The 24,870-nt window shown below is 40.4% G+C and overlaps 1 protein-coding gene across 3 annotated transcripts in view; it reads right to left on the bottom strand.

Annotated features, from left to right (window-relative positions):
- ANO4 (anoctamin 4) overlaps nt 1-24,870 on the bottom strand; it is a 408,206-nt gene that overhangs the window by 37,065 nt on the left and 346,271 nt on the right. For all 3 annotated transcript variants that reach the window (XM_025401960.1, XM_025401959.1, XM_025401961.1), the window contains 3 exons: nt 19,039-19,121; nt 14,612-14,752; nt 11,640-11,804 (listed from right to left, as the gene is read on the bottom strand). In XM_025401960.1, the coding sequence (XP_025257745.1) occupies nt 11,640-11,804; nt 14,612-14,752; nt 19,039-19,121 (389 nt within the window). The remainder of the gene's footprint in view (nt 1-11,639; nt 11,805-14,611; nt 14,753-19,038; nt 19,122-24,870) is intronic.

The raw sequence follows: 24,870 nt of genomic DNA, 5'->3' as shown, positions 1-24,870 counted from the left end.
ACCTGCCTGTCTCTGTAGACTCCACCTCTGGGGGCAGGGCACAGAAAACAATAACAAAGCAGCAGACACCTCTGCAGACGCAAACGACTCTGTCTGACAGCTTTGAAGAGAGCAGTGGATCTCCCAACACGGAGGTTGAGATCTGAGAAGGGACAGACTCCCTGCTCAAGCGGGTCCCTGACCCCTGAGTAGCCTAACTGGGAGACATCCCCCACTAGGGGCAGTCTGACACCCCACACCTCACAGGGTGGAGTACACCCCTGAGAGGAAGCTTCCAAAGCAAGAATCAGACAGGTACACTTGCTGTTCAGAAATATTCTATCTTCTGCAGCCTCTGCTGCTGTTACCCAGGCAAACAGGGTCTGGAGTGGACCTCAAGCAATCTCCAACAGACCTACAGCTGAGGGTCCTGACTGTTAGAAGGAAAACTATCAAACAGGAAGGACACCTACACCAAAACCCCATCAGTACATCACCATCATCAAAGACCAGAGGCAGATAAAACCACAAAGATGGGGAAAAAGCAGGGCAGAAAAGCTGGAAATTCAAAAAACAAGAGCGCATCTCCCCCGGCAAAGGAGCGCAGCTCATCGCCAGCAACGGATCAAAGCTGGACGGAGAATGACTTTGACGAGATGAGAGAAGAAGGCTTCAGTCCATCAAATTTCTCAGAGCTAAAGGAGGAATTACGTACCCAGCGCAAAGAAACTAAAAATCTTGAAAAAAAAGTGGAAGAATTGACGGCTAGACTAATTAATGCAGAGAAGGTCATAAACGAAATGAAAGAGATGAAAACCATGACACGAGAAATACGTGACAAATGCACAAGCTTCAGTAACCGACTCGATCAACTGGAAGAAAGAGTATCAGCGATTGAGGATCAAATGAATGAAATGAAGCAAGAAGAGAAACCAAAAGAAAAAAGAAGAAAAAGAAATGAACAAAGCCTGCAAGAAGTATGGGATTATGTAAAAAGACCAAATCTACGTCTGATTGGGGTGCCTGAAAGTGAGGGGGAAAATGGAACCAAGTTGGAAAACACTCTTCAGGATATCATCCAGGAGAACTTCCCCAACCTAGTAGGGCAGGCCAACATTCAAATCCAGGAAATACAGAGAACGCCACAAAGATACTCCTTGAGAAGAGCAACTCCAAGACACATAATTGCCAGATTCACCAAAGTTGAAATGAAGGAAAAAATCTTAAGGGCAGCCAGAGAGAAAGGTCGGGTTACCCACAAAGGGAAGCCCATCAGACTCACAGCAGATCTCTCGGCAGAAACTCTACAAGCCAGAAGAGAGTGGGGGCCAATATTCAACATTCTTAAAGAAAAGAATTTTAAACCCAGAATTTCATATCCAGCCAAACTAAGTTTCATAAGTGAAGGAGAAATAAAATCCTTTACAGATAAGCAAATGCTTAGAGATTTTGTCACCACTAGACCTGCCTTACAAGAGACCCTGAAGGAAGCACTCAACATGGAAAGGAACAACCGGTACCAGCCATCTCAAAAACATGCCAAAATGTAAAGACCATCGAGGCTAGGAAGAAACTGCATCAACTAATGAGCAAAATAACCAGTTAATATCATAATGGCAGGATCAAGTTCACACATAACAATCTTAACCTTAAATGTAAATGGACTAAATGCTCCAATTAAGAGACACAGACTGGCAAACTGGATAAAGAGTCAAGACCCATCAGTCTGCTGTATTCAGGAGACCCATCTCACACGCAGAGACATACATAGGCTCAAAATAAAGGGATGGAGGAAGATTTACCAAGCAAATGGAGAACAAAAAAAAGCGGGGGTTGCAATACTAGTCTCTGATAAAACAGACTTTAAACCATCAAAGATCAAAAGAGACAAAGAAGGCCATTACATAATGGTAAAGGGATCAATTCAACAGGAAGAGCTAACTATCCTAAATATATATGCACCCAATACAGGAGCACCCAGATTCATAAAGCAAGTCCTTAGAGACTTACAAAGAGACTTAGACTCCCATACAATAATAATGGGAGACTTCAACACTCCATTGTCAACATTAGACAGATCAACGAGACAGAAAGTTAACAAGGATATCCAGGAATTGAACTCATCTCTGCAGCAAGCAGACCTAATAGACATCTATAGAACTCTCCACCCCAAATCAACAGAATATACATTCTTCTCAGCACCACATCGTACTTATTCCAAAATTGACCACGTAATTGGAAGTAAAGCACTCCTCAGCAAATGTACAAGAACAGAAATTATAACAAACTGTCTCTCAGACCACAGTGCAATCAAACTAGAACTCAGGACTAAGAAACTCAATCAAAACCGCTCAACTACATGGAAACTGAACAACCTGCTCCTGAATGACTACTGGGTACATAACGAAATGAAGGCAGAAATAAAGATGTTCTTTGAAACCAATGAGAACAAAGATACAACATACCAGAATCTCTGGGACACATTTAAAGCAGTGTGTAGAGGGAAATTTATAGCACTAAATGCCCACAAGAGAAAGCAGGAAAGATCTAAAATTGACACTCTAACATCGCAATTAAAAGAACTAGAGAAGCAAGAGCAAACACATTCGAAAGCTAGCAGAAGGCTAGAAATAACTAAGATCAGAGCAGAACTGAAGGAGATAGAGACACAAAAAACCCTCCAAAAAATCAATGAATCCAGGAGTTGGTTTTTTGAAAAGATCAACAAAATTGACAGACCACTAGCAAGACTAATAAAGAAGAAAAGAGAGAAGAATCAAATCGACGCAATTAAAAATGATAAAGGGGATATCACCACCGACCCCACAGAAATACAAACTACCATCAGAGAATACTATAAACACCTCTACGCAAATAAACTGGAAAACCTAGAAGAAATGGATAATTTCCTGGACACTTACACTCTTCCAAGACTAAACCAGGAAGAAGTTGAATCCCTGAATAGACCAATAGTAGGCTCTGAAATTGAGGCAATAATTAATAGCCTACCAACCAAAAAAAGTCCAGGACCAGATGGATTCACAGCTGAATTCTACCAGAGGTATAAGGAGGAGTTGGTACCATTCCTTCTGAAACTATTCCAATCAATAGAAAAAGAGGGAATCCTCCCTAACTCATTTTATGAGGCCAACATCATCCTGATACCAAAGCCTGGCAGAGACACAACAAAAAAAGAGAATTTTAGACCAATATCCCTGATGAACATCGATGCAAAAATCCTCAATAAAATACTGGCAAACCGGATTCAGCAACACATCAAAAAGCTTATCCACCATGATCAAGTGGGCTTCATCCCTGGGATGCAAGGCTGGTTCAACATTCGCAAATCAATAAACATAATCCAGCATATAAACAGAACCAAAGACAAGAACCACATGATTATCTCAATAGATGCAGAAAAGGCTTTTGACAAAATTCAACAGCCCTTCATGCTAAAAACGCTCAATAAATTCGGTATTGATGGAACGTACCTCAAAATAATAAGAGCTATTTATGACAAACCCACAGCCAATATCATACTGAATGGGCAAAAACTGGAAAAATTCCCTTTGAAAACTGGCACAAGACAGGGATGCCCTCTCTCACCACTCCTATTCAACATAGTGTTGGAAGTTCTGGCTAGGGCAATCAGGCAAGAGAAAGAAATCAAGGGTATTCAGTTAGGAAAAGAAGAAGTCAAATTGTCCCTCTTTGCAGATGACATGATTGTATATTTAGAAAACCCCATTGTCTCAGCCCAAAATCTCCTTAAGCTGATAAGCAACTTCAGCAAAGTCTCAGGATACAAAATTAATGTGCAAAAATCACAAGCATTCTTATACACCAGTAACAGACAAACAGAGAGCCAAATCAGGAATGAACTTCCATTCACAATTGCTTCAAAGAGAATAAAATACCTAGGAATCCAACTTACAAGGGATGTAAAGGACCTCTTCAAGGAGAACTACAAACCACTGCTCAGTGAAATAAAAGAGGACACAAACAAATGGAAGAACATACCATGCTCATGGATAGGAAGAATCAATATCGTGAAAATGGCCATACTGCCCAAGGTAATTTATAGATTCAATGCCATCCCCATCAAGCTACCAATGAGTTTCTTCACAGAATTGGAAAAAACTGCTTTAAAGTTCATATGGAACCAAAAAAGAGCCCGCATCTCCAAGACAATCCTAAGTCAAAAGAACAAAGCTGGAGGCATCACACTACCTGACTTCAAACTATACTACAAGGCTACAGTAACCAAAACAGCATGGTACTGGTACCAAAACAGAGATATAGACCAATGGAACAGAACAGAGTCCTCAGAAATAATACCACACATCTACAGCCATCTGATCTTTGACAAACCTGAGAGAAACAAGAAATGGGGAAAGGATTCCCTATTTAATAAATGGTGCTGGGAAAATTGGCTAGCCATAAGTAGAAAGCTGAAACTGGATCCTTTCCTTACTCCTTATACGAAAATTAATTCAAGATGGATTAGAGACTTAAATGTTAGACCTAATACCATAAAAATCCTAGAGGAAAATCTAGGTAGTACCATTCAGGACATAGGCATGGGCAAAGACTTCATGTCTAAAACACCAAAAGCAACGGCAGCAAAAGCCAAAATTGACAAATGGGATCTCATTAAACTAAAGAGCTTCTGCACAGCAAAAGAAACTACCATCAGAGTGAACAGGCAACCTACAGAATGGGAGAAAATTTTTGCAATCTACTCATCTGACAAAGGGCTAATATCCAGAACCTACAAAGAACTCCAACAAATTTACAAGAAAAAAACAAACAACCCCATCAAAAAGTGGGCAAAGGATATGAATAGACATTTCTCAAAAGAAGACATTCATACAGCCAACAAACACATGAAAAAATGCTCATCATCACTGGCCATCAGAGAAATGCAAATCAAAACCACAATGAGATACCATCTCACACCAGTTAGAATGGCGATCATTCAAAAGTCAGGAAACAACAGGTGCTGGAGAGGATGTGGAGAAATAGGAACACTTTTACACTGTTGGTGGGATTGTAAACTAGTTCAACCATTATGGAAAACAGTATGGCGATTCCTCAAGGATCTAGAACTAGATGTACCATATGACCCAGCCATCCCATTACTGGGTATATACCCAAAGGATTATAAATTATGCTGCTATAAAGACACATGCACACGTATGTTTATTGCAGCACTATTCACAATAGCAAAGACTTGGAATCAACCCAAATGTCCATCAGTGACAGATTGGATTAAGAAAATGTGGCACATATACACCATGGAATACTATGCAGCCATAAAAAAGGATGAGTTTGTGTCCTTTGTAGGGACATGGATGCAGCTGGAATCCATCATTCTTAGCAAACTATCACAAGAACAGAAAACCAAACACCGCATGTTCTCACTCATAGGTGGGAACTGAACAATGAGATCACTTGGACTCGGGAAGGGGAACATCACACACCGGGGCCTATCATGGGGAGGGGGGCGGGGGGAGGGATTGCATTGGGAGTTATACCTGATGTAAATGACGAGTTGATGGGTACAGCACACCAACAAGGCACAAGTATACATATGTAACAAACCTGCACGTTATGCACATGTACCCTACAACTTACAGTATAATAATAATAAATAAATTAAAAAAAAAAAAAAAATAAAGTAGTGCAAACACACTGGTTAAAATTGCCCAGGCTGGAATGACAGCTTGACCATCCAGCAAGCTACAGGGCTTGGGCAAGTTCCTTATCTCTTCTTCAGACCATCCTTTTCTTTATATGTGGGCAGGAAGGGTATTGAATTCACTGACCTTCCTGTCCTGCTTAATTTTTGAATTCTCTTATCTGAGATTTCTGCTAATTACAGAAATAAACAACATAATCTGTACGTGTGCCTCCAAACTTTCAGCAACAACTATGGTTTGCTATATTAGGATATATTAAGATGGCCATAGGACCAAATCTTGTGTCTAGAAATCTCAGACTCTTGGAGTCCAACGGTAATGGAGATTGGTGTCATTTTCCATAAGAAACCTTGTGGCATAGGTTAGTCATACCCATTTAATCATAAAAATAATATCCTTATAAACAACAGATAAGAACAGATGTTCTAATCAAATATATTTTAATATTACAATGTATTACGAAGGCACTGTAACATTCCAATTATTTGATTATGTAATTATCAGGGAAAGTTAATTTGACTGATGAGACAACCTTTCTCAAAAACACAATTCTTGATTAACTGGTTTATCTTTTGTATCTTTCACAATGATGTCTATTTGTCACAGTACCTCACTTTGCACACATGTCTAAAAGGCCCTTGGAGCTGAGGATATGTCTTTGTTACATGGGTGTGAACACTGAAAACATTGGAATTTTTAAAAAAGGAACAACATAAGAGTCAACATATGAGTAATATTAACCTTGTGAAAAATAAGGTAAAGCATACGGGGACACAGTAGGGATCCATGGCATCTGTGACTACTTCATATATATGTTGAAGGAGATATATATATATATATATATATATGGATATGGACTGTGAGACTTTGGACAGGACACAGGAGGGAAGGGTACACACACAGAGGGACTCAAGGCCGCTCAGAGAGCTCCACATAAGTGGTTTCTGGAAAAATGTCTGATGTCTCATTAGATGGTTGAGAGATAAACCACGGGAAGTTTGTTCTGCTAAGAGCAGCAGAAAATCTAAGTTTCCAAACTAGATGCTGCAAATTCTGATTGTGAATATCTGTAACTGGCAGAAAGCTTTCTGATCTTATAGATATGTCCAAAAGGAAGCTATGTGTACTTCTACTTTTATCTTGTCAGTCTGATCAATATATGTGGACTTGCTCTGATGCAAGCTATATTTCCTGGTTTACTTTTTTTTGGAAGATGAGGTGTGTTTTTCACTGTTTACAGTATAATTAAATATCTAATTCATATTGGCATGGCTGGATAAAAAGGATGATAATAACTTTTTAGTCTATTCCTGGGATATAGCCTTTGTTGGCCTATTTGGCTTGCAACCACCATATTGGGATGTTTTTTGGTCACTAGTGAAGCAGAACAGAATTGAGGTAATATGATCAAAACAAGAAATTCCATCCTATTCACTTCTATTCACTCTATCTTTGAAATATTTATTTTTCAAGACATGGAATAAAATGTAAACTACTAAGTGCCCCTTAACCAGCCATTAAGAGGCATAATATTTCATAAGGACTTAGATGACTTTTGTAAAATAATATAGATTTTATTTTTAAAGTACATACTGTATAAAAGTAAACACATATCATCAAATCCATTAGAAACTTGGCATCTGATAAAGATCTGTTTTTTTAGTTAGCGCTGGATGAATCTAGCAAAAAGTCAGAAATGGAATGTGTGATTTATAATAATTATATTATTTACAAATCAGAGTCTTTAGCTCTCAAGGTTTTTATATTTAGTTAATAAAAAGTATTAATAATTAATGTCTAAATAATGATTATCTTTGGAAGAAAAGTATGGTCAATATTTTAAGTAGTTGAAAACAATAGATAGCTGTAAAAAGTCTGTATTGGATCATGATAATATCTCGCATTGGGTAATTTCAGAAGTCACTGGAGAGTTTACTTCTGAACTGGTCAAAGATATATTACAACCATTAGTCTGTCATCCATTATGCTGATAGAAAGGACTTAAAATTTTTTTTAAGATATTCTGATGAAATCATTCAAACTATATTACACATTTGGTTGCCCTCATAATGGAACCCGCGAAACTTCAGGGCATAGGACAGGAGGGTAAATGTGTGTGCGGGGATGAGATGTCAGCAGAGATAGCTGAGGAGGGAAAGGTCACCGGCCCCTGCACAGAGAGGTCCTGGCTGATGCTGCTTTAAGAGTTCTTATGTACACTTTTTCTTTTCTTTCCTTCTCTTTGCTATGGCTTGTCATTCCCTGTTCTCATCAGTATTCTTGTGTTAGCAACTTTATGTTATTCTAGTTTGATGTTGGCTGAAAATCAGAGTACCAAAGATGTTCATGTTGTATCTAAAATAAATGAAAAATCGCAAGGGTCCCTAAGAATAATATGTGTTAGCTTTAGAGTGTGAACTCTACCTCATCCATGTTGGCTAGTCTGAAACACTCTGGGAGAGAAAAGATGTAAAATGTCTCGCAGCCTAGCTCCCAGCATATAGCAGGTGCTTTGTAACACCAGTAGCTACGTAATTTGGCCACTCCCTATGCTCCCGTCTCCATTTTGAATTTGTTTACTTCCTCTTATCTTGGCTGTGTCTTGAAGTAGAGATTGCCGGATCAATGATTTCTAGTTAAATGAAGTGTTTTACTCTGACAACACTGGCACCTGCTCGAAACATATGGGCAAGTGTATATTTACAGATTCGCTTCCTGTACATACGCATTTATTTCTTAAGAAGATGTATAAATTAAATTTTAAGACATTGGAGGAAAGAGATGATAAGAATACAGTAGGCATTAATTCACTGCAGCCTAACCGGATGCAGAACATCTCACCTATGGCTGTTTGCTTAATTTCACTGGGAATCCTTCTCCACCTACAATATGTATTCCACAATTAATATTGAGACCACGTCCTGGTGGGGGGTCAAAAGGGAGAGGTACAGGGAGTGCTAACCATATACTTTCAATCTCCACTTCCTAAGCTGTCACACAAACATCATGTCAAAATGACCAGTAATTGCCCTTTTTTTATTACTTCTGAGTCTTGAAACTTTTTCCTAAAATAATAAAAATTTATATTATTTTATATATATATACACACGTGTGTGTGTGTGTGTGTGTATATATGTGTGTGTGTGTATATATATATATATATTTTTTTTTTTTGAGACGGAGTCACTCTGTCACCCAGGCTGGAGTGCAGTGGCATGATCTCCGCTCACTGCAAGCTCCGCCTCCCGGGTTCACGCCATTCTCCTGCCTCAGCCTCCCGAAGTGCTGGGACTACAGGCGCCTGCCACCACACCCGCTAATTTTTTGTATTTTTAGTAGAGACGGGGTTTCACGGTGTTAGCCAGGATGGTCTTGATCTCCTGACCTCGTGATCCACCCGCCTCGGCCTCCCAAAGTGCTGGGATTATAGGCGTGAGCCACTGCGCCCAGTCAATAAAGATGTTTTATGTATTTTAATACTAATAATGAGCTACCTGCATTTAATTAGCTCATTGATTACTAGTTAACCAAGGAATCATAAATTTAATTCTTTGTTATTGGGTAGGTTGAATTCTCTTAGGAATCACTCAAGTTTAATTGGTTATGGAACTCAGGATTGTTTAAATAACTAGAAATGACAACCTAAATAGATAAACCTGTATGGATAACAGTATTAAATTAGTTGGCCTTTGGAAAATCTTTTTCCAATGATGTAAGCATTTCAGCTTTATGGCCCAGATTTAAGATGCAGTATAAATAAGGATAGGGGAACTATAATTAATTGAACATCTACTCCATGCCTAACAACTGTCCTTGGCACTCTATGTACAATGTTTGACTTATTTATACTACAAACCTTTAAGGTCAGCTTTTAAAATTTTTTTATTTTTCACAGGTCCTTGCTCTGTTACCCAGGCTAGGGTTCAGTGGTGCAATCATGACTCACTGCAGTCGTGAACTCCTAGGCTCAAGTGATCCTCCCATCTCAGCCTCCCAAGTAGCTGAGACTACAGGTGTGCCACCTGGCTAATTTAAAAAAAAAAACTTTTTGGTAGAGATGTGGTGCTGGGATTACAGGCATGAGCCACAGTGCCTGGCCATATTTTTATGTATAGGTTGACCTCAGCGGCTGACCATGTCAGACACTACTTTTGTTCTACAAAAAATAGCAATAACAATTTACAGAGCATCTACTATGTGCCAGGCCCTGTTCCAGACCCTAGGGAATAACAACAGTGAAAAACAAACAAACAAACAAACAAAAATAAAGAAAAGGTTCTGCCCTTATGGGCCTACATTCCAAAAGAAATGGCAGATAATAAACAAAATAAATAGGTAAAATATATAGCATATTAGATGGTGATAAACAGTATAGAGAAAACGCAGGCAAGCAGATGGGAAATTGTCAGATAGCAGGAGTGTGCTGCAATTTAAAACAGAGTGACCAGGGAAGCATTTACTAGAGAAGTGACATTTGAACAAAGACTGGAAGGAGGTGAGGGACTAAGCGATGCAGACCCTGTGGGAGGAAAAGGCTCCAGGCAGAGAGAACAGCAAATAAAAAAGTCCTGGGGTGAGAGCATCAAAAGGACCTGTGTGGCTGGAGGAGGTGAATCAGGGTGAGTAAGGGAAAAGATGAGGTCAGAGATGTTACACAGGCCAGATGAGCGAAAGCCTGTGAGGCCACTGTGTAGATGTGGCTTCGCAGGCTTTTACTGTGAGAGAGAGGAAAGCCACTACACCTTGTGAACACAGGGGCCATGTGAACTGACTTACATGTAAGAAGCTCTCTCTGGCTTCATGTTGAGCCTAGATTGAAGGGAGCAATGTGGAAGCTGGGAGACCAGTTAGGAATCTGCTGCAATAATCTCGGTAAGAGACACTGCAGACTTGGACCAGGGTGGGACTTTGGGATGTGCAGAAAGGGATCAAATTCTGGATACATTTTGGACAGCCAGAGAAATAGAGGAGTCCGGGAGAATGCCAAGACTTTTAGTCTGAGCAAGTACAATTAGGAAGGCTGTGGGAGGAGCTAATTCTGGAGGGAAGATGGGGAGTTGGGTCTGCAAGTGTTAGGTCGAGATGGTCAAGTAGGCAGTTTAACATGTGAGTTTAGGGATTCAGGAAAGAAATCTGGGCTGAAATATGCTATCTGAAAAATCCTGGAAATCAACAAAAGCAATATGTACCAGCTTGAGGGATTCCTTGCAGGGTTATATCAACGAATGCTTTGGTTTTTGTTTGTTTTTGTGTTTTTTTGAGACAGGGTCTCCCTCTGTCATCCAGGCTGAGTGCAGTGGCCCTGTCACTGCTCACTGAAGCCTTCACTTTCCTGAACCAAGTGATCTTCCCACCTCAGTCCCACAAAGCAGCTGGGACTACAGGGGCACACCACCATGACCAGCTAATTAATTTTTTTTTTTTTTTTTGTAGAGACAAGGTCCCACTATGTTACCCAGGCTAGTCTTGAACTCCTGGGCTCAAACGATCCTGTGACCTCAGCCTCCCAATATGCTGGTATTATATGCATGAGCCCCTGTACCTAGCCAGGAATGCTTTGGATACTGTGTATCTTCCTATCACTGATAATCAAAAAGAAACGGGAACCAACATTGCAAAGCTGTGTCACAGGTTCTGAGTGTTCTAAATTCTTTGTCTAAATTTACTTAAGGAGTATACAATATTATCTTATTGGATAAATAAGGGAACTAATGTTCAGAGAGGTTATGTGCTTTGCCCAATCTTATACTGCAGAAAATCCTGGAGTCTAGATTTGAATCAAGACGTTTAAGCACCCAGACCCAAGTGCATCTTCATGCCAGGCACTTTGCTGCCAGGACATCAGTGCTATGAATGGCCCACCTCTCTGAGGCCAGATCCACTTTAGCCACAGAAGAAAACTACCACTTGCAGCCCACACATTTTGATCCATTTGGTTAGCCACTGCAGCTCACTTACCACGTTCAGCAACATAATGATACAAAAGTTGATGCACACGGCAGTCCCTGTGGTTGCTACCTGAGAGTTATTCCTGATTAACGCCCACTTAAAGGCAGCGAAAGTGCTGACAGTCACCACCCGGTAAATGACGATCCCGAACACGGCAGCAATCACCACGCAGATCTGGCAGGAAGACAAGACACCCAGTGAACCCCTTGGTGGAATGTTACAGGAAGAGGATTCACATTCTTGGAACATCCTCTGATAGGAAAAGGAAGTAACGCCATGGCAGTACTGCTCAAGAGACCACAATCAAATGTACACTTTTCATTGTGGTTAATACTTTCTCTTGTCTTTTTCTATTTTCTTTCTTATTAAAATAAAAGAACTGCATTGCTTGAAAGTTGAGAATCTATGTAAGCTATGGGGTAACACTTTTTAATGCAGAATATACACTGAGCAGATGGACAAATATTCATATGGAAATCCTATTATGTCACTTTTTGGTTTAAAATTGTTTATTGGTTTCCTATTATTCTAGGATAAAACCTTTATGCAGCCTGCAAGACCCTCTCTAGCCCCTTTGGGCACCATTCTTCCTTCCTCTGGGGTCCCCACAGCTTCTCTCATTACATCAAATGGGTTAAGCACCCTTAATTGTCAAGACTATCCCAATCTCTTGCCGAACACACACACACACACACACACACACACACACACACACATACACACGGCCTAGTTAACACCTACTCATCCTTCCTCACTTCTCAGCTCAAACACCTCTTCATAATAAAAGCTCTTCATGACTCCCAGACTATTTGTTGTTAGTGTTGTCATACGGTACCAATACCATATGGGTACATCTTTTTTCAGGACACTACTTATAATTTCTAACAATCGGTTTGACTATTCTCAGTCTCCCCTTCTAGAAAGTAAGCTCCATGAGGACAGGGAAGGAGTCTGTTTTGCTCACATGGTTTCTACAGCACCTTAGCATAATTACAAGTGCATAGTAAGTGCTCGGTTATTTGCTGTTGAGTGAACTGTGTGATAGGTACATATCTTGTTAATCTGATATTCACACAGACTGAAGCATGTTTCCCTGAAGATTTCATGGCATTTGAGAACAATACAGCATATCTTCTTTCTCTATGACATGCAGTTGTCCCTCAGTATCCTCATGAGGGATTGGCCCAGGACCACCCCCCAACACCATGATACCAAAATCCACAGATGCTTAAGTTCCTTCTATAAAATAGTGTAGTATTTGCGTATAACCTGTACACAACCTCCCATATACTTTAAATCATCTCTAGATTACTTATAATACCTGATACAATGTAAATGTTATGTAAATAGTTATATTGTATTGTTTAGGAAATAAGTGACATGTTTAGTACAGCTACAACCAACTGTTTTTAAAAACAATTTCCATCTGTGGTCGGTTGAATTCATAAATGCGGAACCCACAGAACACATAGGGCCGACTTTAATGCAAATCTGAGACTCCAAAAAGTTTTGCGACTTTCATTAGGTGATTCATCTAATATTAACATGTCTTAGAGACCTTAACCCACTTAATTATCAAAGGCTAGACTTTGAAGCCAGGTCTCAGGAAGGCCTCTGCTGATTTAGAGATTTCTTTCTTCACAAAAGTATTCCTGTTTTGCACAAAATTTATTTTCTGCTTACTTTTAAGGGAAATGTGTTCTAAAAGCTCAAGAACAAGTCCTAGCTCAGACTGGCCAAAATAACAATAAAATAAAATAAAACCTGTCCAGATCTTAATTGTAGTGCTATTGATCAGGAGACAGGTAAAAGCTATGCTGAAATTCAGACAAGGATGCCAATAAGGTAGGATGGACAGCTGGCTGGATTCAAAGTCAGAGGACAGATCAGAGCCTTAGCTGAGCTCTCACCCAGCAGTGTGACCTTGGGCAAGTTTGTCCTCTCCATAGCTCCAGCCTCCTGTGTTCCAGATTCCCCATTCATAGAACAGGAAAGCTTAATCTATGTCTATGAGTCTTTGTAAGAAACAATATGAATATGTACATAGAAGGCAAAGCGTGACACAAATGCTTAAAAGCAGTATCTGTAGACAGGCATGGATTTGATTCTTGGCCTGAGCCAAAGAGTCTGGGTAAGCTGCCCAGCCCTTCATCTCCCCAGTTTCTTCACTGGCAAAAGGGAGTAGACTGTCTGGATTTGCTATAGTCTTGTCCTTCCTACTCTAATGGTCTAGGCATATATTTACATACTCATCATTTGAAAAAAGGAAAGGAGGATCCTAATAGTCCTTTATTTTTCTAAAATGACATTTTAGAAACATCTGCATATGTTTTGTTCAGTAATTAACAGTGTTAAAGTTAAATTAACAGTGTTAAACTTCATTACTAAGACAGATTTTTAGGAAAAGCTAGAAATTCAGGTCTGTTTTTCAAACTGACATGATCATTAGTGAGTCAGGAAATTAATTTTAGGAGACTAATCTCTCACTAAAAATATACTATAATAAAACAAAATCAGAGCTTATGCATATTATAAAGGTGAGCACTGTTTTACTTACACTGTTTTATACATCTATTTGCTTGGCATATTCAGGGTTATGACAGAGAATATATTTCTTACTGTATGGGCATAGTGAAAAGTTTGAGAAACACTGCTGTAGATCCTGTCTCACATTTTTGACTTCTTTCAGCATCACATAGTAGAATATGGCAAGAGGAAAGAACATCAGATTAGAGGGTCTCGGCTCTTAGCTACTTACTGGCTGACCTTGGGCAAGTCCTATAACCTGTTGGAGTCTCAGTTGTTCCATCTGCAATATGGGGATAGCAACACCATCCCTGACCACCAAACAAAGTTACTGTGAGGAATAAATAACAAAGTGCAAAAATATTTTGTAGAACTATGCAAATACCCAGTATGATTACTGCTATTATGCTATAGGTTTGTACTTTATGAAACAAAATTTTTTAAAAGTTTCAAACCATAAAAAATATTCCAGATGCAGAAACGATAAGTCTGCTGCATTTATCTGTAAATGCTTGATAAGGTTCTGGCTTTCCAGAAATTGGATTCATCCGCTCTTTCTTGGAATACTTGGCTTCAAACTGGGGTCGTATTTCTTCCTAAAGGACAAGCAGACACATTTTAATGCACTAAAGAGATGCAAACACGGTAAGAAAAGAAATATCATTTTACCCCACCATAAAACAGAGTCAACAGCTGCCATACTAATTAGTCAACCAATGAAGTCGACTTGGGTGCCCAGGCTTAAATGTTTGAAAATTGGCCACTTGAAGAAAATCTAGAGTGAAGATCAAGATTTACTATCATCAAAAGCAAAGAAATTTGGGCTAACAGTTACATTGATCTGTTATCTTATAAAACTATGCTTGAAGAAAAAAAACCCTGAGAATGGTATTTTAAAAGGGACAAGCTGTCTTGTCCTAATAGTTTGGAACAACTAATAAGCTTTCACTTTTATTACCAGAGAGTGATAAGAAACACCAGGACAAAGAAGCCTTCTCTACAGGAAAATGTTCAAAATCCATTTTGTAAGTTATAATGACAATATAATTCTTAGTTTTCTCCTGCAATTTTTTTTTTTTTTTTGCATTTTTAGATTTAGTTCACTAAAAGCATGGTGAATCTACTTTTTAATAAGTTCCTATAGGAGTCATTCATCTTTAACCAATAGACTTTAGGTATATTCTTAATTCTTAATTGAAAACAACGTCAGCACCTTTCAAAACCAGTTGAAATCAAGGTTCCTCCAATTCTAAATCAAACTGAGATTTTATTCATTTAGCTGAGCCTCCCGAATGTGAAAAGCTTCTGACTAAAAAGCAATTATGGGATTAGGAAAAGGCAATTAGCAAGAGGGGACACTGATGTGGTTCCCGTTAATTAAGCATGCATTATGTTTGAGAGTTTCAGGAGAGGATGGTAAATGAGCAGAAAGCCTGCTGAAACAGAGATTGAGTTAATCCAGGCAGAAATGGTCAAGATTTGGATGAAGGTACTGACAGAAAGCAAGGAACGAGCTGACAGAAGAGAGGTCACAGCGAGTGAGCCCAGTTTGGTAGCCACCTGCCCATGTAGCGTGAAGGGTAGCCTTCACATGGCTCAGCCTGGCTCCTGCCACTGAATTAGCCTAAGGCTGGACTTCCCTCAGGGGCAGGTCACGGGTAAGATCAGCAGGAGATACATTAGGAGCAGGCTCTGACTTTCACTCATTTTAGGCAGTTACACTTGAGGAGATAAACATAGCAGACCTAGAATTTTCTGCTTCTTTGGGAAATTTCCAATTTAATAGGCCATAAGTGTCATCAAGAGCCCTTGAGCTAGTCATCCAAGAACTGAGGTCAATCATGGCTGTGTTCCTGGATGTTTCTGTCCATTTTCATACTGCTATGAAGAAATACCCAAGACTCGGTAAGTTATAAAGAAAAAGAGGGTTAATGGACTCTCACAGTTCCACATGGCTGGGGAGGCCTCACAGTCATGGTGAAAGGCGAAGGAGGAGCAAAGACACATCTTACATGGCGGCAGGCAAGAGGGAGCATGTGCAGCGGATGTCCCCCTTATAAAACCATCAGGTCTCATGAGACTTATTCACTATCATGAGAACAGCACAGGAAAAACCCACCCCTATGATTCAATTACCTCCCACCAAGTCCATCCCCCAACACATGGGGATTATGGGAGCTACAACTAAAGATGGGATTTGGGTGGGGACACAGCCAAACCATATCACTGGGTGTTATAGGCCAAATTGTGTCCTGCTTCCCCCAAATTCATCTGCTGAAGTCCTAACCCCCAGTACTGAATGTGACCATATGTGGAAACAGGTTTTTTTAATAGAGATAATTAAGTTCAAATGAGGTCATTAGGATGGACTCTACTCCAATATGACTGGCGTCTTTATAAGAAGAGGAAATTTGGACACAGAGACACCCAGGGGGAAGATGATGTGCAGACACAGGGAGAAGATAGCCATCTATAAGCCAAGAAGAGAGGCCTAGAACAGATCCTTCCCTGATGGTTCTCAGAAAGAACCAACCCTGTTGACACCTTGGCTTGGACTTCTAGCCTCCGGAACTGTGAGCATGTAAGTTTCTATTGTTGAAGCCACCCAGTCTGTGGTACTTTGTTATGGCAGCCCTGACAAACTAATGTGCAAGGTTGCCCCAGAAGGTCTGCAGTGAGTCTGGGTTTTTCTGCACAATAAGGTGGAAACCATGGGCTAGAAGTGAGGCATTTCCACAAGCAATCCCAAGCTGGGAACGGCTACGTATGTAGGCTCCTGCACAAAGGTATGCAGAGTGAGAGGACAATTCAGCACTCCGCACTTTTTATCAGGGGCTGGGAAGACAGAAGGCTCCAGACTTATAAGGGATACATACGTTCCCCAGAAGGGTGCCCACATCAGGGGCCCACCACAAATGCCAACAATGATTGTAGACTGGTTTGGTCAAAGTTACTCAAATAGGGCCACACTTTACAGACAGAAGGGGAAAATTTAGTCCCACTTCTTTTCATTAGAGATTTTTAAAGTCCAAAGGTGAAGTAAACTGCCCAAGGTGATTTCCAGGAAAAAACATTTTCCATCCCACTGGGAACTGTTCCCATGAACACATGTAACCAGAAACAGTAGAATGGCACCACATAAGAGGAAGCTCTGAATGCAGCCCTGCTGCTACCAATAGGTGTCATAGCCTGGGAAGCTTCTTCAAACCTAGAATATATACATACACACACACACACACACATATACACACATATATATACACACACCCCTAGAAACTAGAAAAAAATGTGTGTGTATATATATATATACACACACACACATATATTTATTTATTTGAGACAGGGTCTCTGTCACTCAGGCTGGAGTGCAGTGGTGTAATCTTGGCTCACTGCAATCTCCGCCTTTTGGGTTCAAGCAATTCTTGTGCCTCAACCTCCCAAGTAGCTGGGATCACAGGTGTGTGCCACCACACCCAGCTAATTTTTGTGTTTTTAGTAGCAATGGGGTTTCACCACATTGGCCAGGCTGGTCTCGAACTCCTGGCCTAGAGACACAGGGAGAAGATGGTCATCTATAAGCTATCCTCAAATCCTCCTCCGGGCCTGAAGTGGTACCCCCGCCTTGGCCTCCCAAAGTGCTGGGATTACAGGTGTGAGTCACCGTATGTGGCCTGGAGAATATTTATAAAAACATGAGAGAAAGCCTTATCAGGAGAACAAGGATTGCTGAAAATCCCAGTATCATGTATCAAAACCTCCTGTTGTACACCTTAAATACATTCAAAACCAAACCAAACCAAACCAAAAAACTACCCAAACATGTTCATGGGAGAAGGGGGACAGGCAGCCATTCAGGAGGCAGAGTTTGAAGAAAACAAACAACAACAAAAATACCTCTCAAAATTACTTCCCCCACCAAGCCTACCACAGGGCTAAAATTCACATCATTCATATTTCTGAAAGATTCCTTTTGACACATGAAAATATACACATGTGTTCCCTTCAAGCAAAACACATTAATAGCCAAGATCACATTACACATATATGAGTAGTTTATCTGATTTACTGACACAGCAAGGCTCTGAGGAAATAAGACTCAGGAGGGGTAAGAGATAATGAACGAGAGGGAGGAGAGCGGGGCTGAGACCTGGACCAACTGTCAAGGGAAGCAGGATCCAAGAGGGGACCGTGGTGACCACGCCCCGTGTAGGTACTTGAGACTTCCAACAGGAATGGGGGCAAGAAGAGAGTATCAGAACCAGACAGGTCAGGAGGAGCACGATGGACTGGCCTAGAAGACGCTAAGGGAGAGTGATGGGACTGAGTCTGGCCCTCCTTGGCAGTTTTGTCTAGAGCTGGCCGTCCATTTAGCCACGTCTCCTAAGGTGGCCGCTTCAGAGTAGATTCTCCTCAGCACTGAACACTTGATATCATACTTCAGAGCCTGTGCACACCTGGGCACTGTCCTGGGTGCTACTCACAGATGCATTGCCTTGGGGTAAATCTCTTGGAAGGATTGCTTCCATGTACCTGGAGATGTCAAATGAATGCTGTTTTTCTGCTGAAGTTAAAGAAAAAAGGATGATTTTTAAGAAAATGAAAACAAAAACAAAAACAACGACACCACCAATTCTTCTGGTGCCTCTACCGACAAGTGGAATTCTTCACTTAATCAAGGGATTTCATTCCACTAAGGAATCAAAAATTTTAAAAAAATTGTCAGTCCCTTTTTCTACTGCTTGACATTTTCTGAAAAGGCAACTGAAAATGCTTTATGAGCACACCTAACTTCCGTCACAGAACAGAGAGTGACGATTCGGGGGGTGTCGTGTGGTTCTGGGTGATTTGCTTTTTAAAACATTCTGAGGTAAATGATACAAACCTCCTCTTCTTCCCAGTCTATCAAATCCCAGTCATAAGCAATTACTGCTCGCCGTCTTTTCCAAAACTCCAGGAAAACTGTTGCTGGAACAAGCAGAGGAAGACAAAGACATTTTTGAATAAAAGTAAAACAAGGCTCTTAACTGTGTCACTGAATAATGAAGCCATTGCCAAGAATGACAGTTGTTAGTGTAAGCATCCTTGAATATCAGAATTTCCAGCTAAACTTCATTTCACAAGGACTACTTTCTGAGAATCACTAAGCTTGTGTCAAACATAATGAAAAATGAGAGATTTCACTTAGAATTAAATTAAGCTGATTTACAAGTTCAGGCAGAACAGACTTATTAGAATGACAAATTCTTACATTCTGGGATGTCAGGATTCAGAAAACTGGATTACCGACATCTATCTAATTGATAAGCATTTATTTTTATTTTATTTTATTTTTTCTATTGCCTAAACATGGGTAAGCAAGCCCTTATTTTTTAAAGTGAGAGGCAGGTAGGAGCAGAAAAGTCAAAATGAAACTTGACAGTTCACATGTAATTGGTAGTGATTTCCTGTCCCTTCAAATCCTCCTCACAGCAAATACCTATGTAAAATATATTTTCCTGTTTTATTGGAAGGAGTCCTGTTGTTTCTCTTTTCTCCAAACCATCTCTTTGTTGCCACAGTGAGGATAAAAGTGGGTAAGTCTATTAAGAACTTTCTCCAGTAAGTGGGAGGTGGCTGGCCTCCCCATGCAGAGAAATCTGGGAGTTAACTTCATTCAGCCAAGATAATTTTCTACTCAATTCCATAAAAGCATATCAACTTAAATGAATTATTGAGCATCATGCAATAAAAGTGAGAGAGAGAGAAAATAAGACACAAGACACACTCCTGCTGCCTCGGAAGGCACAATGCAAATGCAGGGGCACACACACACACACGCATACAGACACACACACACTCCCTCACTCACATTTACTCTGAGAATGACTATAAGGATATAACAGACACACCCTAGGAGACAGAATGGGTGGATATTTCTCTTATGGGCTTTGTCATGCAGTTAGACTTACAGAAGGTAAAAATAAATTAGATATTAGGAATCCATTTCATGAAGGAAAGTAAGTATGTACATGGCCATGTCAAAAAATATAATTACTTTCTTCTTTTCTATTCTCCCTTGTTCACACATTACCTCCTCCTTAGTAGTATTCAGACACTGAAGACATATTCTTAAAATAAGTAGCTAGAAAGACAGCATAGAGTGATAGATAAGAGTTCTTGGGCATGCAGCCTAGACAGTCCTAAATTTGAAATCCAGATCAGATACAAGCTGTGCTACTGTTGGCAAATCAATTAACTTTTCAAAGCCTTAATTTCTGGATAAGCAAAAGAAGGAGGGTAATATAGGTCCACAATCCCTTATCTGCAATGCCAAAATTCAAAATGCTCTAAAAATTTTAAGTGCTTTTCCCCCTGAGTTTGGCACAAACTCATCTGGTGGCAAGCCCTGACCTGGACTGATGTGAGGCTACATATAACCTCTATTTATTACCCTTAGTGAGACTTTTCATGTATTAAAAGCAGCCATACTAATGTATTTGAGTACATTAGTATGTACTCCCCAGGCCTCCTGGGACATTTAATAATATATGGTATATTCAGTACCTTTCTAAAATCTGAAAGATTCTGAGTAGTTACAGTTATTAAGGAAGATACACCTAAAATAATCAAATGTCTTATTCTGGAAGATAGAAATTAAAACAAATATATGTGTTTATTTGTGTCAATGCTGAGCAGCTATTTTCGACTGGAGTCCTTCCAGTGAGTCTGGCTGTCTCAGGGATCCCCAAAGCCATCCCCAGGTTTGATTTACTAGGAAGATTCACAGGACACAGAATACAGTTGTACTGATGGCTAAGATTTATTACAATGAAACACTATAAAGCAAAATCTGCAAAGGGAAAAGGTGCATGGAGCAAAGTAGAGAGGAAACAGGACAAGCTTCCAAGAGTCGTCTCCCAGTGAAGTCACACAGGATGTACTTAATTCCTCCGCAACGAGCTGTGACAACACATGTGAAATGCAGTTTGACAGGGAAGCTGGTTAGAAACTCAGTGCCCAGGGTTTTTATTGGGGGCTGGTCACATAGGCACCAGCTGCCTAGCATGTACTAAAATTCTAGAGTTCTAGGAAGAAAGCATAAATTGTATTGTTTGCACATGTAGTTTATGCATCACGAGTTATTCTCTCAGCAGTCAGGGTGGCGGAAACTGTCTTGAAAGCCACGTTCCCAGATACCAGCCAAGAGCCACCCTTGCAAGCAGGCCTTTCTAAAGCAGGCCTGCTGTATTAACTCTTTTCTCCACGCTTGCCCTCTGCCTCACCAAACTGTCTTTGCACAGAGTCCCTGGGGTCTTTCCTTTATCGGGTCCTCTAGCCCCTCAAGCAAATGCCACTTTATAAAGACTTTCCCTCCTTGGTCTCTAGAGTCTCCCTGTCCTTGAAGAGACAAGTGGCCCAGCTCCTGAATATGTGGCTATTTTCCATAAAAATTCAGGAAGGTACCCCCATGGGCACAAAGACACTTGATGAGGGACCATTCTGGGACAGCCTCAGGCCACAGGATTCACATCCAGTCTGTCTTACTGGCAGCTGCTCTCACTAAGCCCTATCAACCCTCTATGGTTCTCATCTGAGGGAAGTGACTTCTAAGATGAGCCAGCAGCTGTCACAATTAGTCCATCACCCTTCCTCAGGATTCCTGGTGAATCCTGCCTGGAGGACACAGAGATTCTAACCATTAATTCCCTCTGTTGGTCTGTTCAGGCTGCTGTAACAAAATACCATAAACTGGGTAGCTTATAAACAATAGAAATTTATTTCTCACTGGTCTGGAGACTGGAAAATCCAAGATCAAGGCACCAGCAGATTTGGTGTCTGGTGAGGGTCGCTTTCTGGCTCATAGATGGTACCTGCCGGCTGTGCCCTTACACAGTGGGAGACGTAGCTAGCTCTCTGGGGTCTCTTTTATAAGTACAATAATCCAACCATGAGGGCTTTGTCTCATGCCCTAATCACTTTCCAGAGGCCCCCCTTACTAACACCTTCACCTTAAAGAATAGGATTTCAACATATGAATTTGGGGGGACATAAATATTCACACTATAATATTCCCTTCTTTGGCTAGTAATCCTCTCCCTTCCTCCATTATAGTACTTAAGAGGAAGAGAAGAAGAAATTAGCTGCTTGTGCAACTGTCATTCCCTTGTCGGTGTTTTTGTGTGAAATGCCCATTCATCTGAGGAAGAAGAATCTGCTTCTATGTGTACCTATGAAACGTAACCAAAACAAGACACGTTGTCTCTTTTCAAGGCAAAGTTCCAATCCCTCATTACGCCATGGTTTAAACTCCCTCCTCTGAATACTCACAGCCTTGGGAGCCCCTGCACTTTCAGAGTGCCTAGTTATACAGTGTCTTATGTCATGAGTTCACACTTTCTTGTCTCCTTCAAAGATGGTTTATGCTATACATATTTTTGTTATGTATATATATCTTTATGTTTTATATAAATATATATGTGTGTGTGTGTACGTGTATATATACACACACATATATATTTCTCTTACACCACCTGGCACCATAAGTTTGATTAAAAAGTGTATTTCCTTTATGGCTTTATTCTCAAAAGATGAAATTCCTAAGAGTTTTGTCAAGGTTTTATTTTTCTTTTGGTACATGGAACTCTTTCCACAAGAGTTTTCTCAGCTAAAGCATCAGCACGCTTAGCCTTACTGCTGGCATTTTGAACTCCTTAGATTCCAATCTATCATTTTATGTTGCTAATGATTTCTCTAAATCCAGATCCAACCAAGTGTCCTGGGAATCAGTGGAGCCACATCGCCTGTAGAATAAAATCTGTTAACAGCTCAGGATGCAAAGCTCATAAGCCCAACTCACTCTGCCCTGACTTGCACCTCAGACTCCAGGCTAACTCACTAACACTTTCACACATGAGCTGTTTTATACTTTCTCAGTTTTGCCCACACCATTTCCTTAGCTAGTAATGTTTTTTCCTATTTGGGTCCATCTGGTCAACTCCCACCCTCACTTTCAGGTTTAGCCCCGTGTGTTCCGTAACTACACCCCCTGAATCATCGCTGTGCACCCATGCTGAGTTGTGCACACAACTCTAGGTCAGCACTAATCACACCATTCAGCACTGTAAAAACAAAACCAATACAAACCCAAACCTGGATCATATCTCTTGACTAGTTTGTGGACTTCTTGAGAACAGAGCTGTATCTTAGTTGTCTTTATACCTTCAGAGTCTAGCACAGCAACTGGCACACACAGAGGCTCAGTAAATGCATAAATGAAATGCTGTCCTGAGAATGAAAGCAAATGTGGAAAACTATTCTAAATTTTCTAAGTATTTTCATATGCTTATAAGAAATTAAGATATGAATTTGAAGAATATGCAGCTATATTTTCTGAATGCCTTACATATCAGGGCACATTAAATAACTTAATAATAATATCAAAGTTTGAAACTTCTTATGCTTCTCTTTTGTCTTGCAATGAAAGCGTGATTCTGTTCTAACTATCACTCCCATTATTTGGTTGTATGGGCCCTGTGGCAGAGACTACCGACTGTCCTCTAAGATTCTTTCTTTCTTTCCTCCACAATAAAATGATTGTTGCTGAGAATATGGTTGCCTATATATATTGTATTTCCCAGATACCCTTGCATTAGATGTGACCAAAGGATAGTTCTTAGCAGTGAAATATGAGCACAGGTGATATGATATGTAGTACTTGCCTGTTGACTTCTTAAAACATCGCGGGATGCTTTTTCCATATCCACTTTCCCCTTCTGGATGGGTAGAACCGAGGTGACCCAGTGAGACTGTGAAAGTGATGACAAGGTCTGGGGATATGGGAAAACAGCTCTTTTGTAGGAACATGAGTCCCTGAGTGATCATGTAGTGTGGAGTTGTCTGCCAGCTTGGAATGCTCACTTCATGCTTTTACATACGATAGAAATTAATTTCTGTGTTTTTTAACGCCACTGAATGATGTTAGGCCTTTGGGCTACAGTGATCTAACCTTATCTTAACGAACACAGGCACTTTACCTTAACGGAGACGAAGTCACCTGGTCACTGAGACACTGCATTGAAGGCATGAAGGTGAAACAACCTGTCAACCATTTCCCTCACAGATCTTAGAAAAGGACACTCTCAAGCCACAACATCCGACACTCAATTAATTGTATTTACAAGACAGAGTTTCACATGCTTTTTCCGCTCCATTTTCTACCTTCACCTTCACCATGTACCTACCTACTCACAAATAAAAATAAAAATAAAAACCTACTCACGAATAAAGTTCACCTGAGGTGTTAATGCCAGTCCCAAATAGCAATTTTGTTACAACGTTAGTGGACATAATAGGAAAATCTGAGGATTCCACTCTCTAAGCAAAGGTAGGATCGGGGTAGTGTTCAGGTAGGTTAGTGTTCAGATACTGGGACACTCTTGGCTCAGAATCACAGACCATTGAGAAGGGTGTCTCATGAAGCCCATCACGGACACAAAAGGGACAGGACTGAATGTTCTTCAGGCCACCCCCTATTATTTTCTTCTTTTTATTAAATTATACTTTAAGTTCTAGGGTACATGTGCACAACGTGCAGGTTTGTTACATAGGTATACATGTGCCATGTTGGTTTGCTGCACTCATTAACTCGTCATTTACATTAGGTATTTCTCCTAATGCTATCCCTCCCCCTGCCCCTCACCCCACGACAGGCCTTGGGGTGTGATGTTCCCCGCCC

This window comes from Theropithecus gelada, chromosome 11 (genome assembly GCF_003255815.1).
Source record: "Theropithecus gelada isolate Dixy chromosome 11, Tgel_1.0, whole genome shotgun sequence".
Lineage (NCBI taxonomy): Eukaryota > Metazoa > Chordata > Mammalia > Primates > Cercopithecidae > Theropithecus > Theropithecus gelada.
The sequence above is the reverse complement of the archived record's forward strand: the minus strand, read 5'-3'. Positions and strand labels throughout refer to the sequence as shown.